Consider the following 16,363-nt stretch of genomic DNA (forward strand, 5'->3'; position numbering starts at 1 on the left):
TACACAAATCTAAATGTCCTGAAACTTTACGGAGAATTATTCTGGAATATATAAAAAATATTGGGCGAAGAAGTTACAGAAGGGGACCCACCAGGAGGCCACAAGCCTAGGGGGCATGCCCCTAGGGCTTGTGGGTCCCCTGGCCATCATCTGGTGCCCATCTTCTGCTACATGAAGCGTTTTGACCTAGAAAAAAAAAATCAAGAGAGAGAGTGTCGATGTCAAAACCGGCAGATCTCGGGTAGGGGGTCCCGAACTGTGCGTCTAAGGCGGATGGTAACAGGAGGCAGGGGACATGATGTTTTACCCAGGTTCGGGCCCTCTTGATGGAGGTAAAACCCTACGTCCTGCTTGATTTATTCTTGATGGTATGAGTATTACAAGAGTTGATCTACCATGAGATCGGAGAGGCTAAACCCTAGAAGCTATCCTATGGTATGATTGTTGTTGTCCTACGGACTAAACCCTCCGGTTTATATAGACACCGAAGAGGGTTAGGGTTACACAAGGTCGGTTACAAAGGAGGAGATATCCATATCCGTATTGCCCAGCTTGCCTTCCACGCCAAGTAGAGTCCCATCCGGACACGAGACGAAGTCTTCAATCTTGTACCTTCATAATCCAACAGTCCGGCCAAAGGATATAATCCGGATGTACGGAGACCCCCTAATCCAGGACTCCCTCAGTAGCCCCTGAACCAGGCTTCAATGACGATGAGTCCGGCATGCAGTATTGTCTTCAGTATTGCAAGGCGGGTTCCTCCTCCGAATACATCACAGAAGAATTTGAATACAAGGATAGTGTCCGACCCTGCGAAATAAGTTCCACATACCACCATAGAGAGAATAATATTTCCACAAATCTAATCTGCTGACACGTTTTGGCAACATGACATTATGCCATGGCCCGGTAATTATTCGAACCGTTTCCTTTAACTAGCCCCGCACACAACGCGAGGCAGTTTCTTGACACGTCTTGTCAAAGCAGAGATCGTGTTCCCCTTATTACAGGATTCTTATCAATACGGGCGTGGGTAACCCAACCGCGCCATCGACCACGGTGCTCAGGGGATAAGCGAGTTTTACCAGGCTAGTGGGGGCGCATAGTTTTGTCCGCCCATATAAAGGGACAAGGATTCACCTTTTCATCCACGCCTTCTTCCTCCTTTGCTCATCCATTTTCGCACACTCGAGCTCCAGCGCCGAAGTCCGCATTTCCCACGTCAACCTTCTCCAACCATGTCCGGAGCGGGAGGCAGGTGGATGGTCTCCTCCGTCACGGAGGGACACATCAAGAAGCTGAGGAGAGCCGGATACCTGCTCGACGACATCGTGCACCGCCTCCCAGATGAGGGGCAGCTCATCCCCACCCCCAGGCCCCATGAGAGGGTAGTGTTCCTTACCCATTTCCTCCGCGGACTGGGATTCCCTCTCCACCCATTCGTTTGGGGGCTCATGTTCTACTACGGCCTAGATTTCCACGATCTGGCCCCGAACTTCATCCTCAACATCTCGGCGTTTATCGTCGTGTGCGAGGCCTTCCTCCGCATCAAGCCCCACTTCGGCTTATGGCTGAAGACCTTCAATGTCAAGCCAAAGGTAGTGAGCGACCGCCGGGCGGAGTGCGGAGGCGCCATGGTGGGCAAGATGCCCAACGTCACATGGCTCGAGGGCTCCTTCGTGGAGACCATAAAGGGGTGGCAATCGGGGTGGTTCTAAATCACTGAGCCGCGTGACCCTGCATGGGCAGCGGCCCCCAAGTTCCGATCTGGCATCCCCACGCGGCTCACCTCCTGGCAAGAGAAGGGCCTGTCCTGGGGTAGTTCGGGAGAGCTTACTGGACTACAAACATGTATCCAAAACATGGTGAGCAAGAAGCTCAAACTCGTCAACGTAGTCCAGGTCATGCTCATCCCCCGGATCCTCCCATGTCAACAACGGGCTTTCAACTTGTGGGAGTTCGACCCGGCCCAGTACCAAACTCTGAATAGGCTCTCCGACACAACACACGAGGATGCCTGGAAGGTGTTATTCAAGGGCGCCGAGGTTCCCCCTTCCACTACCGAGGATCGCGGATTCTGCGCGAAGAGCCAAGCCAGCGCGGTAAGCTGTTCTGCCTCTTACAGGATACTTGTTTTTCATAGTTTGACTCTATGCGGGATCTAAGCTCCCGTACCTTCGACAGGACTGGCAGGAGACGGCCGGACAGATCGACTGTCCGGCTCCTTTGCCCAAAGGCCCAGCAGACGCTCTCCTGACGGAGATGCTGACTCCGGCTCCTTACAAGGTGCCGGAGAATACCAAGAAGGCCAAGGGAACCCGAAAGAGTTCCCGGCGCAGGTGATATCGGACTCATCGTCTGAGGACTCCTTGGCACACTCCTCCCATGAAGACGAGGAGGAAGATGAAGACGCTCCCCCTCCAATCGGGGGAGACAAGAAAAGGAAGGCCTCCCCAACTAGGGAGGCCGAAGGGTCCAAGAAGGGAAGGACTCTCCTTCCGGACAGTTCCACCACCTCCGCTGAAGGCAAAGACGAGTGGCTGCCCAGGGCCAAGCCCCTAGCGAAGTCGTAAGTATTCGGATACCAGAGTAACTCATAGCATTCCTTTGTCGCACTGCTTCTCCTAACGCCGAATCGTGATTATGCAGACCGTCCCGAGCCCGTATCGACGTATCCTCGTTGGACGGCTCCCTGGACTCGTCGAATATGGATAGCGATCCACTTCCGACCGCCACCTCCCCTTGCCCTATGGACAATGCCGAGGTGTTGTCTCAAGAGGCACCGGGTCGAGGGGAGACAGTCCCGGAGGCGCCTCAAGGCGACCTTCCGGACTCCGGGAGCAGAGGGAACAAGGCCCCCGAGGGCTTCAAGTTCGGCCCTCAGCCGAACACCACGCGGGAACCTCCAGTGGTTCCGGACTCGGGCAGGCGGCCTCCTTCCAAGAGGGGCAAGACGCCTGTGCCAGTGACCTCTGTCCATCTAGAGGCACCGGATAATCTACTAGGAGCGCTTCGCAACGCTTCCATCGACGAGGAGCACTGCACTATTATGAGTGCGGTGGTCCAGAAGGTTCAGTCCGCCAAGAGCGGACTGACTGAAGCCTGTGCCAGCCTTCTAACAGGCTTTGAGGTAAGTTTTTGAAATATGGGGAAAAATATTACCGCATAGACAGTAGCTCCTGATGCTCTGTTCGGTGTTCACAAAGAAAAGCCGAACAGAGGATCAAACAATATCGCAAGAGTCTAATATAAGTATGTCTATATGCGTAGCTTCGCTGCTGGCATCTGCCGCACCGACTGTGGAGGTCGCCGCACTGAAGTAGGACCTTAAAGGGTCCAAGGACGAGCTCGGCCTTGCCAAGAGGCAGCTCGAGGAGAACAAAGATAAGTAGTACCTAGTCTATAGATATGTATAAAAAGAATGCGATTGCAAAATGATAGGATCATCGTAAATTTGCCAAGGCCACGACTGAGGTGGCGACCCTGAAGCAAGCGCTATCCGAGGCCGAAAACAAAGCGGCCAAGGAGCGCACCGAGCGGGAAAGGCATGAGGCACGGGTGGGCGAGGTGCAGCAAGAGCTCCACACTCTCGTGATGAAGCACGAGGCGTTGGAGCTTGACTTGAAGACGCGAGAGTCCGAGTTTGCCGCGGCCCTTGAGAGCGCAAAGAATGCCAAGGCCGAAGCCCAAAAGTCCCTCCAGGAGATTGATGCGATGAAGAAGATAGCGGCGGGTAAGGCATTCTATATGCAAAGCAAGCATGTGAAAGTAAATTACCTGCTATTTACCTGAATCCGGAGCTCTCCAGGAGCATTCGCAGATTTGCCCCGCAGCGTGTCGGATGCCGCAACGTTTTACCGGGCCGAGGAGGGAAGCTCAACGGAGAAGTTGTTCTGGGCCCAATATACTGGGGCCGAACACCCGGTGCCTATGAGCGACCAGCTAAAGCAGCTGGTCGAGCTACACAAGGCTGCCGAACATGCCATGAAGGGCTTTATAGTCCGGCTGTGGCCTGACGACGTTCTTCCGAACAGCTACTTCGGCCTGGTGAGGCGGCTTGTGGATGCCTGCCACGGCTGGAAGTCGTCAAGCGGTCCGTCTGCATCAAGGGTGCACGCCGGGCTTTCGCCCGTGTGAAGGTGCAATGGGCCAAGCTAGACGCCGTGAAGCTGATTAAGGAAGGGCCGCCGGAGGGCAAGGAGCATCGCCACCCCGAGATGTACTATGAGGGTGTCCTGAAGGGTGCTCGTCTCGTAGCGGACGAGTGTACGAAAGATATAATATTCGAGTAAATTCGCTCGTGTAATCCTGTATTTATGAAAACTTGTTCATATGCGCTATGCAACGCTTGTTTGAATTTAAAATATTACCTTCTATTCGGCTGTTTATCAAATCTGAGAGATGGCTAGTCATCCGCTTCTGCCCCCATGCCACGAGTGCTGGGGTGTTCGGGATAAACCTGAGCACTCTTGTTCCCATTTTTGGGTCCTTCGAGGGAGGTGCTCAGCACAACGAATAAGGCAATCGGAATATAATGCATTATCACTCTCACTTAGTCATAGAATTCTATAATTTTAAATTTCGGCAAAGCCCTAGTGTCCGAAAGGCCGAACTCGGGGTGCGATACACGCCTTAAGTCGGACAGGGCCGACTCCTCGCTCTAAGCGGCATAAGTCTTGAAGGACTTGAAAACCTCTTGAACAGCGACCAGTCTCTCGCCTTATCATGACAGTCAGTTTTAGCTTTCTCTACTGAGGTGCTTAGTCCAGCAGAACCGGGGCACAATCGCAGTAGTTCTCCCAGTGCTACCTTAGCCGATATAGCGAAACGTAAGGTACCAAAACATGGGAGCCGGGCAAACCCAACTATTTACCCAAGACATGATTCGAAGCTGATGCATATAATGCTATAGGTTCGGGGTACCGCACTATTGAAAGTGTTCGGACTTCTCACACCGTATTGTGAAATATGTTTAAGCCCCTGGCGTATTAGCCGTACCAGAGTGTACGGGTGCTGGATGTCATAAATGAATATATATATATATATATATATATATATATATATATATATATATATATATATATATATATATATATATATATATATATATATATATAGGGCTGGACTATTCTGTTACCTGGCGCCCTATATAGGCCCGATCCATGGTCACGAACACCAGAAGCAGCAATATTCTGTTACCCTGGCGCCTATATAGGCCCAATCCATGATCACGAACACCAGAAGCAGCCCAAATGAAAAAACACTCCGGCCCGACCACAGTCGTCCCCGACCTTCCCGATCCCCAATCCCACGCTACACCCCCGCCGCCGCGCCCCCAGGCCCCCGCCGCCGCGCCCCCGGGGCCCCGCCGTCGCGCCGCGTTGCTACCTCGGCTACGACCCCAGGCCCCGGCCGCCGCGCCGCCAGGCCGCCTCCGCCATGCCACCAGGCCAAGGCCGCCGCACTACCAGGCCACCTCCACCGCGCCGCCTACCTTCCTCCACAGCGCCGCCCCCTCCCAGTCCCGCCTAGGCGCTGCACCACCACCTCCCCGGGAATGGTCCGCCTTCCCCCTGAGATCCCAGCGACGACGAGAAAGATGACGGGGTAGCTGCCCGTCTTCACGCATGGCGCACCTGGTCCTTGGATCCCCCTCCCCACTCCTCTCTGGTGACCCTACTCGCTCGCTCCGGTGACCAGCCGGGCGTCACACGATAGATCCCCAAGCTCCTTTACATTCAGCGCCGCCGCCACACAACCTCATCTCCGTTTTCTCTTCATTACGACCTGTAGCCTATAGGAGTTTCTTCAGCTGTGGGTCAACAAGAAAACCAGCGGCAGTCCATGCACCCGTTCTATCTCTTTCCTCTCTGATGCTCTTTATCTTACTAATTTGTTTTCTATTGGAACTGCAGCCCGAGGGAGGTTGGACGGACAGCATATTGGCGATGTTAACATCAGTCTGTTTATATTGAACTGATGATCGTGTGTTAAAAGTTTTAAATGTTTCTTTTTGAGCTTCTCCCAATTAATATACATGAACTTGATTCTCTTGTTAACATGTACTTATATCAGCTTCATTAGATTTTGTGTTTGTGCTTGTAACACAATCAGTTCAGATCTCGATAGACCACAAGTTCAAGTTCACTAGTATTTATAAAATGCTGGTAGCAGTACTAATATTTACAAATTTGTAACCTAAGAACTAAGCTTGCATCTTATTACTTCTATGGAAGCACTGGCCTCATAAATTTTTTGTAGGAGTATTTGGTAAAATGCTGTAAAACAAGTTTCCTTTTTTGAGAGATACAAATCATGTGAAGCAGTTAAATGTTGTGTTAGAAAACCAGTTTGGTTGTGTTGATGTGATGCCAGAATTTTGATTCAGAGAAGCCGAAATGGGTTTTTTATGTTGCATTTTTATATCAGAACAATTCACACACTAACTTCTTTGACATTCAAATTTCTTTTTCATGAAGTTCATAATTTTGTGTCCATGGTGTAGATTCGCCGATGCTCCTCTTTCTTGGCTAGTGGGCCAACACGGGTGTCCTCATGGTGGCCTCCCTCCGACGATCTGAGGTGCCCTCATGGCCTCCTCTGCTTCCTACCTAGCAGATCATGGCGGCCCTCCCCCACTTGCTGCTCATCATCATCGATCTCAACAACGAAGAGGGGCCAAAATAAACGTGAACCTCGTCGCCCTCTTCATGGTAATGATTCCTTACCGCTGCTACAATTCTATACTTATTGTTCAGTACTACTAGTACTGATCAACTATGACTTGATTGAAAAATGGAGTTGATTCCTGGACCCTGACTATCCTTCTACAAATAGTACTCAATAGACTACCACTGATCATTTTCTTTAAAAAAGTGTGCCTTTTCTGCTGTATTCTCCTTGTTATTTACTTGTCAAAATTTAGTTTGAATCCACTACAATTTCCATGAGTGGATTTTTTTAAAACAGAATTTCCATGAGTGGATTTAAAAATCAACAAATGTAAAGTTTTAAAATGCATACAACAACTACAAAATATCAATTTAGTTCAGTCCAGTTTGTAATGCTGCTCCACCTTCCGGTCATTGACGAGCCCCTGGGTAGGCGCTTCCTCCTCTCAGGTCTGCCTCCCTCTAACACTATCAGTTCAAATTTGCTAATATCTACAGTACTGATTGGGGAATTTTGGTAGTTCATTTTCCTAATATCTGGACGCTGCCCCTTCCTGCAGGACCCGACCCAACCTCTGCCGCCAAGGCACGGCACCTCCACCTCCCAGCGAAGGACCACCACCTTCCTGACGATGTGCCAACCCCGACGAGGCCCGCCAGCCCTGGAGTTCCTGCCGCGACGCCTCAACCTCCTGTTCAGCCATGGATTCTTGCCATCCACCACGCCATCAGGAGCATGATTGGTGAGAAACACCTTCGTGCTCCTCCTCTCCTACTCTTCAGTTCACATACTGCTATCCATGAAGGCCATTTTTCTTGTAATTCTGTGTTAGCGATCAGTATTAGTGCTCATCAGGACGGCAAGCAGCAGTACTGATCAGTATGACTTACACAAAATACTAGTACTGATTAGTACTTTCTTAATGTTAAAGATGAGCAGTAAAAGATACAAGTTGCAGTTCCAGGGCAACCTGTCTCAGATCCTTTTCAGGTTCAGGTAATAAATGTTTGGTATTCTTATATACTTGCATCAGTTCAGACTCGCGGATACAATAAGTTGAGGGAAAACGCATACAAAAGTTCAAAGTTGACAAACATGGGTTCTTTGTTTCAATGTTCGCTAGTGTATGCAGATTGGGTTTGCATGCATTTCATAGTTGGATGGCTACTGATCTCTATAAAACGTTGGAAGCAGTGCTTTCATTACTAGTCCAACCATACTAGGTAAAACTGAATGTACCTAGCCAGTTCAATAACATCATCTTGTTGTGCAAAAAAGTAGTTAAAAAGGTCGAACTGACATATGCTTCAGAATGTCGCAAAAAATATTTATCTGTATTTTTCTTTTTCATGTTGAATTATTTGAAGTAAAACAAAAATAGCTCACTTTTGTGACTTTCATCATTTGAAAACCTACATGCCTCATGTTCGAACTTTCAATTTGTTTAAAACTAAACTGATAGTGCTCTTGTTTCAGTGCCGGGGGAGAAGGCAGAACCTCTGGGTGCATGATGGAAAAAATTGCAAGTTCTTGTTTAGATGTTCAGGATACCCTTCTCTCATTTCATTTATGTTCAGGATAGCAGGTGCATGATGGAAAATTGCGTATCATGTAGTTCTTGTTTAGATGCCGTGCAAGTTCAAAAATTGTCGATTTTGCCACTGGAGAGAACCCGTTGGTGCATTGTTTTTCCGGTATGACGTCCCTTGGTATGTTTGGAGTATTGTTATTGTTGCTCTGCATGCGAATGAATTAGCCTGTCCTGCTAAGATGAGGATGTTTGTGCCTGAGTCTTGAATTTTAAGAGGTCAAGGGAGATGAATAATTTCTGTCATATGAAAGGATAAAAAGGTTTGAATTACAAATATTGATCAGTACGAGTTAAAAACAGTGATCAGTTCGGAACAAAAAGAAATAGTCAGTTTGAATTAAAAAAGAAACACACATAGAAATTCAAATTATAAAAGTCCAAACAAAAAATGAAACCCCGCGGAAATTCAAATGGTAAATGTACAAGTCGTAAAATGAGAGAAGTCCAGAACATCATTGCAAAAAAATGTTGAGTTAAAAGAAAACATGCAAAACAATTTCTTTTTGAAAACAATAGCAATCAGTTCAATAATACAAACCATGCAAGTTTGGGGACGATACTATAGTAAGCCGTTGAAAAGTTACGAGCAAAACTCTAACGAAAAAACATAGTAAAGAGTTAAAAGAAAATATGCAAAACAATTTCTTTTTGAAAAAAATAGCAATCAGTTCAACGATACAAACCATACAAGTTCGGGGACAACAGTATAGTAAGTCGTTGAAAAGTTACGAGCAAAACTCTAACGAAAAAACATAGTAAGTTGAGTCTATGAAAACACACGTTCAACACAAACTCAATACAGAGATCAGTTCGAGTATTATGTTTCCAAAACAGAAAAATAGCACAACCAGTATAACCGTATTTAAAACTACTCTGTGAAAAATACCTCAGTACAAACATAGACATAGATCAGTACGAGTACTCTGTTTTTAGACAGGAAAAACAACACGATGGGTTTCACCTTATTCAAAATTACTTTTAAACAGTTGCAAAGTAGAAAAAACGTTCAACACGACTAAGTTTCACATTTTCGATAGCTATCCAACGGTATATTATTTGCCCCATTTCGACAAACTTTTTACAAAAAACGCGTTCGAAATCGAATTTGACTGTATTTGAATTCATTTTTAAACTGTAAGGAATTAGAAAAACATTTTTATACGAAAAAGTTGCGAATTTTCCATAGCTTTCCAACGCCATATCATTTGCATAAATCCGACAAACCGTTTGCAAAAAAAGTGAAAATACGTTTTGCCCAGAATTTCACCGTTTTTCAAATTACTTTTAAATCATATAGAATTAGAAAAAAATTAGATATATGAAAGATGCGGATTTTCACCAGCTTTCCAACGCCATCTTATTTGCTCAATTCCGATAAACCGTTTGAAAATTGAGTCCAAAATACGATTCACGTTTTCGGTTTTGAAAAAACAGTTTTTTAAAAACTGCTCTTAAACCTTGATGATTTTGCAAAAACGTTCAATATACTTGAAATTTAGTTGTCAAGAGCTTTCCAACGATATATTACATGCCTCGTTCCGACAAAAAATTGTAAAAAAGTTTTGAACTAAAGAAAACGATCTGCTAAACAGAATTGAAAGTATGAGTTCAACCGCTCGAAAATCATCAGTACAACCGCATGAACCCGTCAGTTCAAAAAGGGTAACAGAATAATATTCTGTTACGCGTAACAGAATAGCCTAGATGTGTGTGTGTGTGTATATAAATATATATATATATATAAGGAAGAATGCAATAAAAGCCTTAATGCAATGCATTGTTTATTAAAAAACGTGCGTTGGAGAAGAATGATACAGGTAGTGCGATAAGCAAAAAGTAGGACTATGTCCCCTCCAAGGGCAAGCTGAGGAATAATATTAAAGCAAGCATTTCACTCGTCATCGTAATCCACCTGGGGGTTCCGTGGTCTGATGTAGCTTTCCGCCTCTTTGGTTGCTGCATCATGTGTTTGGCAATCATGCTGCCGGGCAGGGTTTCCAGAGATTAATGTCCTGAAAGAGAAAAAAATAACAAAGCGGGAAGCCCCTAGTGCGGTTTAAGCCGCGTCTTGGGGCATGCCGTAGTCGTGCCCCCTTCCCCGCCTGTGCCCATGGTATTTTTAGTGTGTAATTATGTGTGCATGGCACGGGTTTCGCCGTTTGGTTGGGACCGGGGTGGGGGCCGCATTGCTATGCGAGCTCGTAACATGCCAGGCGGTCCTCTTGCCGATTACACCGGGCGCGCTTGAAGGTGTCCGGGTCCTTAAACGCCGAACCAGTGGATTGCCTTAAGAGGCTGCTTTGCACTTCCGCTGCGAGGGCCGCAGTGTGCTCCTCCATTCGGAGAGAGCGTTGTGTGTTTCCATTAACTGTAATGACCCCCCGAGGTCCTGGCATCTTGAGCTTGAGGTATGCATAATGCGGTATCCATTGAATCTCGCAAATGCGGTTCGCCCAAGCAGTGCATGATAGCCACTGCAGAACGGGACTATATCAAAGATTAACTCTTCGCTTCGGAAGTTATCCGGGAATCCGAAGACCACTTCCAGTGTGACTGAGCGCGTGCAATGGGCCTCTACACCTGGTATGACGCCTTTAAAGGTCGTTTTTGTGGGTTTGATCCTTGAGGGGTCTATACCCATTTTACGCACTATGTCTTGATAAAGCAGGTTCAGACTGCTGCCGCCATCCATAAGGACTCGAGTGAGGTGAAATCCATCAATGATTGGGTCTAGGACCAGTGCGGCAAATCCGCCATGACGGATACTAGTGGGGTGGTCCCTGCGATCAAAGGTGATCGGACAGGAGGACCATGGGTTGAACTTTGGGGCGACTGGCTCCAACGCATACACGTCCCTGAGCGCACGCTTCCGCTCCCTCTTGGGGATGTGGGTTGCATATATCATGTTCACCATCCGCACTTGTGGGGGGAACCTCTTCTGTCCTCCGGTGTTCGGCTGCCGGGGCTCTTCCTCGTCATCGTTATGTGGCCCCTTATCTTTGTTTTCGGCAATTAACTTGACGGCCTGCTTGAATACCCAACAATCCCTGTTGGTGTGGTTGGCTGGCTTGTCTGGGGTGCCGTGTATTTGACACGAGCGATCGAGTATACGGTCCAAACTGGACGGGCCCGGAGTGCTTTCCGCTGACCGGGTTTAGAGCCTTTGAATCTGGCATTGAATGACGTATCCTCAGTATTATCACTGTTAATGCGGCGCTTATGTTTGTTGCGACGTGACCTGCTATTGCCGTCCTTGGTATCTGAAGTACCATGGTTCTTTGATATGTTATTACTGCGAGCCAGCCAGCTGTCTTCTCCCGCACAAAAGCAGGTCATGAGTGTCGTGAGGGCTGCCATAGATTTCGGCTTTTCCTGACACTACAAGAAATATGTCAACTTATGACCACCACTATTGGTCACTGAATGGTCACAAATTTCCATTTATGACCTTTTTGTCACCAAAAACATAAGGTCAAAAGCTGGGCGTCGTAAACTGACTATAGCGACCTTTAACAAAAGGTCGTTGATCCTATGACCTTCTGTTTTGGTCGCTAGCTCTCTCCCCAGGCCATGTCGGATCCGACGTGGCAATCTGACGTGGCAAAATTGCGACCAATTGAAAAGGTCGTTGATAAGATTCAGCCCGGTCCAATTCGGTTTTCTACATGGGCCTAGCCCAACAATTCGGCCTTTTTATTGTTTTTTTCATGTGAATTTTTGGTCGGCTACATGGGCCACGCCCTACAATTCGGCCTTTTAATTTTCTAGGCCATGGCCCTTTTGCGAACCATTTCATTAGGCCTTTTTGTAAGGTTTTACAGAAATGCACAATATTCCAGTCCACTATTATTTGGGCTGTAGCATTTTGATCCAGTAGACCATTTTGTCTTTTTATTATTCACTGATTTCCAGTTTACACATTTGAACAGCAAACACTCAATAATTCTCTCAATTAAATGATTAAATTCAGAAATATTCATCCAAAAACACACAACAGCACATACAAGTCTGCACGTCCAACCTCAACTAAAACAAGCAAAAACAGATACACATCAACTAAAGTTGTGGTGCGCTTCCATCACAGCAGCAGCAACCTAAGCGACATTAGATCACCAAAAAGAAACAATGCCATCAACATGAGGCGGTAATCCAACTTCAACACTTTGTGAGGAGCAGCGCCACCAGGAGGATGCCGATCGCCTCTGGTACCTGGCCACAGGTCACATCAGAAATATTCAGAAATCAGTTGAACATAATTGACTACAAAAGAAATCAGAATTGAACAGAATTGTCATGCTTGTCTACTTTCAGGAAAGTTAATACATATTTCCATGCTTGTCTACCAAAGAAATTGTATCAACTTAACACTTAGTCATGCATAAGTGTTTCACATCAAAAACATACAGCAGTGCAGACTCAAAATTGTATCAACTTAACACTTAGTCATGCATAAGCGTTTCACATCAAAAACATACAAAATTTGGAGTAGGAAACTAAATCTCTAAATACTCCAGCTGCAAATACTGCTAACACTAATAGGCCAGTAGCAAATACTATATTTTCGGAGTTTTAACAAATGTTCAGTAATTTATGGAGTACAGCAGCAACATCACGTTAAGAAAGTGAGCTAAATCATCACATTTTCAACTCTAAAGGTGCGGCAGGTCCTAACTCTATCATAGGCATACACGCAAACAGGTGCATGACAGTGTTAAGTTTTATACAAGGATGTGGCTTATTGAAACTGAAAGTCCAAGTAAAAGTCGTCAAGAGCAAAAATAATGAAATGTTTAGTGCCAGGTTTGTGAACTACGCAGCAATTCTTTTAAACTTGTAATACGGAGGCTGAGTTAGTACGCAGAATGTCCGTAAGCTACAACATGGCCCATCCAAGCACAGCCCAACCCGTCAGCTACAAAGAGCATGAAATAAAAACAAAATACCATACTTAATTGGAGCTTTATTTTTTTTGTTCTTACACGGGCCACTAATAAATAAAGAGTCAGAAAAGCGTCTGAATGGAATCGAGGCTCTGTTTCAGGTAGCAAAGTGGCAAGCAATCTATTTGTGCAGCAGCAATTCTAGGCTTCACTCTGCTCATGATCTACTAATGACTTCTAGCATAAAAAAACACTTCTGGCCTAGTAAGCAACAGTATAGCATGCACTTATTAAATTCTTAAGAGTAGCACATGCATTGTTTATTAAGGGAATCATCTGTTACAATTTGTGTTAAAATCTCCTAGGAGTTCAAAGGCTGGAAACAATCTACTATGGAGAAGTGAAGGACCCCAAGTACCTTAAGAGTAGCACATGCATTGTACAACTCTTCTTTACGAGTATCTCCGAAACCATCAGCGTTACCTGTAAAAGTGGTAGTCATCACATGGAAAAATTAGCCAAGCACAGCTCTAATATGGAAAGAAGCACTTCTGTATTTCTATTATATATGCTAGAGAAACTGATTTCTAGTGTTAAAACGTGCAACTCTGTATACATAATTTTGGTAAGCTAGGCAGAAGCTTAAATATTGAGTGTACAGAAATAGTCATGTGTATGCATATGTAAATCAATATGTCAAATTTATGGCCAACTAGAGATTCATATATACAATTTGCTAGAGAAGAAAATAACAAGTCAGTTTGTAGCTAGCCTACCAGCAGTTTAACAACACTAACAGATTTGCATTTGATGCTGCCACTTAATTTCAAGACATGACAAGACAAAAAGCATGGCATCAACACGAGCATCAAAAGCATACTAACACCTGAATTGATACTAAATTAATGGAGTCCCATCCATCCATGAGAAAAGAAAGTGCCTTTGGTTGATAAAGAGAAGAGAAGACTACCTCTTGCTGGGATCAAACCAGAGGATACCTTGGGTCAAAGTCTATGGGGAGCCCAATCAGAGGTCCAACCGAAGCCCCATCCAGGAGGGGTCACATAGCTCTTTACGCTGTATCAGAATTAACACATATTTTAGATTATAGAAATAGAATCCTGAACACACCAGTAATAATCGACTTCTGACTAGCAACGGCAAACAGATTCAGGCACAAGCAATTTTATAGCAGGATGATAAATCTATGTGCAGAAATCATGAATGAAATTATAGTAGTAGCACAAAGGACCCTCACAGACATTTGTAATAGTACGCAAAGGTAAATAGAGTTCCCAGCAGACAATGTATTCCAGTTATTAAACAAATGCTCACCAAGATAATCAGTACAGTGGTGAACCAAACACAGTAATAATCCAAAGCTGATACTAATAAGCAGCAGGAACCTCCCTACTTTTGTGATATAAAACTAATATCAGACCAATTTTGTACCAAGTTGTACATAATCAGTGATGTACAGCATGGGAATGTCCAACAGTCAGTTGTTAAAAATGTTCAACAACCTTTTAGTTAACTATAAGAGGGCTTGTAGGCTTTCCAAACTATTAATTGACAGAACCCAAAATTGTATAACGAGATCACGTTTTTATTATATGAAAAAAGTTAACTAAAGCCAACAAAACAGTAAGGATCAGTGCAATATTAACGTTGACACGTTTACATATTGTGGATGTGGAGCTCGACATCATCAAGGAGCAGGGGTTAATAATGGACAGGTTTAATCTAGACATCTACTAGTTAAATCAGCTTGATTAGCGTCCGAGCTCTATATTGTTTACCACTCACTCAGACTCAACTTGATTAGGTCTTCCTTGTCTAGTTCAAGCAAGACATGAGTTATTCTATTTTTGGCAACAAGTTTTGAGCTACTCGTATATACACAACAAATTAACACTGAACATTTTTCTACTCTGCTTAAAGCAAATACTACCATTCTGCTCAGGAATAAGTGATATGCTCACAACCTGAATTGCAGTATTGTCCTAACAGCAATCTTAAAGACACTTAATGCCTTATCGAGCCCGGTAAACTTAGAAGGGTAACGCTGCAACAAGTAGTACATGCTTCCCAGCACCAATCTCACTGAAGAAGTGCCAGTCCTCACCTCATCAATCATTGTGAGCTCAAGATCAACGAAAACAGCACGGGGGACATGCTTCCCAGCACCAGTCTCACTGAAGAAGGTGTTGACGCTGATGAAGGCGTGCAGCAACAATGCCCTTGGCGTTGACCTTGAACCCCAGCGCCAGATCCTGCTCCCCAACCGGCGATGGTGTATCCCTCGACGGATCTGCATCCATAAGGCGAGGTGAGAGAGGGGGTCAGCTACAGCCTCCTGCGGATCGATCGGATCGGAGGGGGAAAACAAGTGGGGACGAGGGGCACCCACCCGGGCTGGTCCGGCGCCGCGGGGCCTAGGCACGCCGCCAGGACGGCAGCTGCCTTGTCGGGGAGGACGGCAGCGGCCTCCGGGCACGGTCGTCGGAGGCGCTGCGGAGCTCGTCGCCTCGCGAGCCGCAGGGCGCGGCGGCCGCTGCTAAGGGGCGCGGGGAGGGCGGGCTTGCTGGAGCTTGTGGTGAGGAGCCGGGGACGGCGGCGGGATTGGAGATGAATCACGGGGGAGCTCGAGTGGATCTCCAGCCAGCGGGATTGGAGAGGAATCGGGGGAGGGGGAGGAATTGAGTGGATCTCCGTCTAGGGAGTGGAGGTGGAGGCCGTGGTTGTGGTTGTGGTCGCCGGCGGTGTTGAAGTGGTGAGCGCTGCCCCCGAAACCCTAGCCACGGGGAGCACGGAGAAGAACCAGACGGCCTCGAGGGGAGGGTCCGGGTAGGAGGTGAGGCCACGGGAGAAGAGGGAGTGGAGGGTTGGGGCTCGGCGAGGTCGGCGGTGAGTGAGGAGGACGGCGAGGTCGGCGGTGGATCGGGAGGCGGCGGGGTGAGATTGGATCGGGAGGTGGCTGCGGCGGCGAGCAGATGGGGGGAGAAGGGTGCGATGGGGGAAGGGGTGTGATGTGAGCTAGGGTTTGTGCTACGGTGGGGTGGATGGACGGGTGGATGTGGGATGGTGAGATGGATGGATGGATGGATGGATGAGTGCCATGTCATCGATCCATGGGAATGGTTCTGATTGGTTCGGAAAATCAGTGATTTAAAAGAGTTTCCAAGTACAAAAACTAGAGGGATTTTGTGAAGTAGCTATC

At 46.6% G+C, this 16,363-nt stretch overlaps 1 protein-coding gene across 9 annotated transcripts; it reads left to right on the forward strand.

Moving 5' to 3' along the window:
- The first annotated feature begins 5,221 nt into the window (after positions 1-5,221).
- LOC125537490 (uncharacterized) lies at positions 5,222-8,401 on the forward strand. 9 transcript variants are annotated; one of them, XM_087544008.1, is made up of 4 exons: positions 5,222-7,121; positions 7,232-7,414; positions 7,612-7,668; positions 8,149-8,401. In XM_087544008.1, exons 1-4 carry the CDS (start codon positions 7,016-7,018, stop codon positions 8,181-8,183), a joined length of 381 nt encoding a protein of 126 aa, XP_087400134.1. In that variant the 5' UTR covers positions 5,222-7,015; the 3' UTR covers positions 8,184-8,401. The 9 variants fall into 9 exon arrangements, 2 of the variants coding, with proteins under 2 accessions (XP_087400134.1, XP_048556762.2); XR_007295947.2 differs by adding an exon at positions 7,796-7,895 and having other exon boundaries at positions 5,222-7,668; XR_007295951.2 differs by having other exon boundaries at positions 5,222-7,414; positions 7,604-7,668.
- The last annotated feature ends 7,962 nt before the right edge of the window (positions 8,402-16,363 follow it).

Source organism: Triticum urartu, chromosome 2A, assembly GCF_056163025.1.
Source record: "Triticum urartu cultivar PI428250 chromosome 2A, HENAU_Tu73, whole genome shotgun sequence".
Lineage (NCBI taxonomy): Eukaryota > Viridiplantae > Streptophyta > Magnoliopsida > Poales > Poaceae > Triticum > Triticum urartu.

Bases quoted from the DNA above. Each gene is read 5' to 3' on its own strand.
- LOC125537490 (XM_087544008.1), top strand. From the start codon at position 7,016: ATGCATACAACAACTACAAAATATCAATTTAGTTCAGTCCAGTTTGTA. The intron at 7,122-7,231 runs GTCTGCCTCCCT...CCCTTCCTGCAG, and splicing joins TAGGCGCTTCCTCCTCTCAG to GACCCGACCCAACCTCTGCC. The intron at 7,415-7,611 runs GTGAGAAACACC...AAAGATGAGCAG, and splicing joins CGCCATCAGGAGCATGATTG to TAAAAGATACAAGTTGCAGT.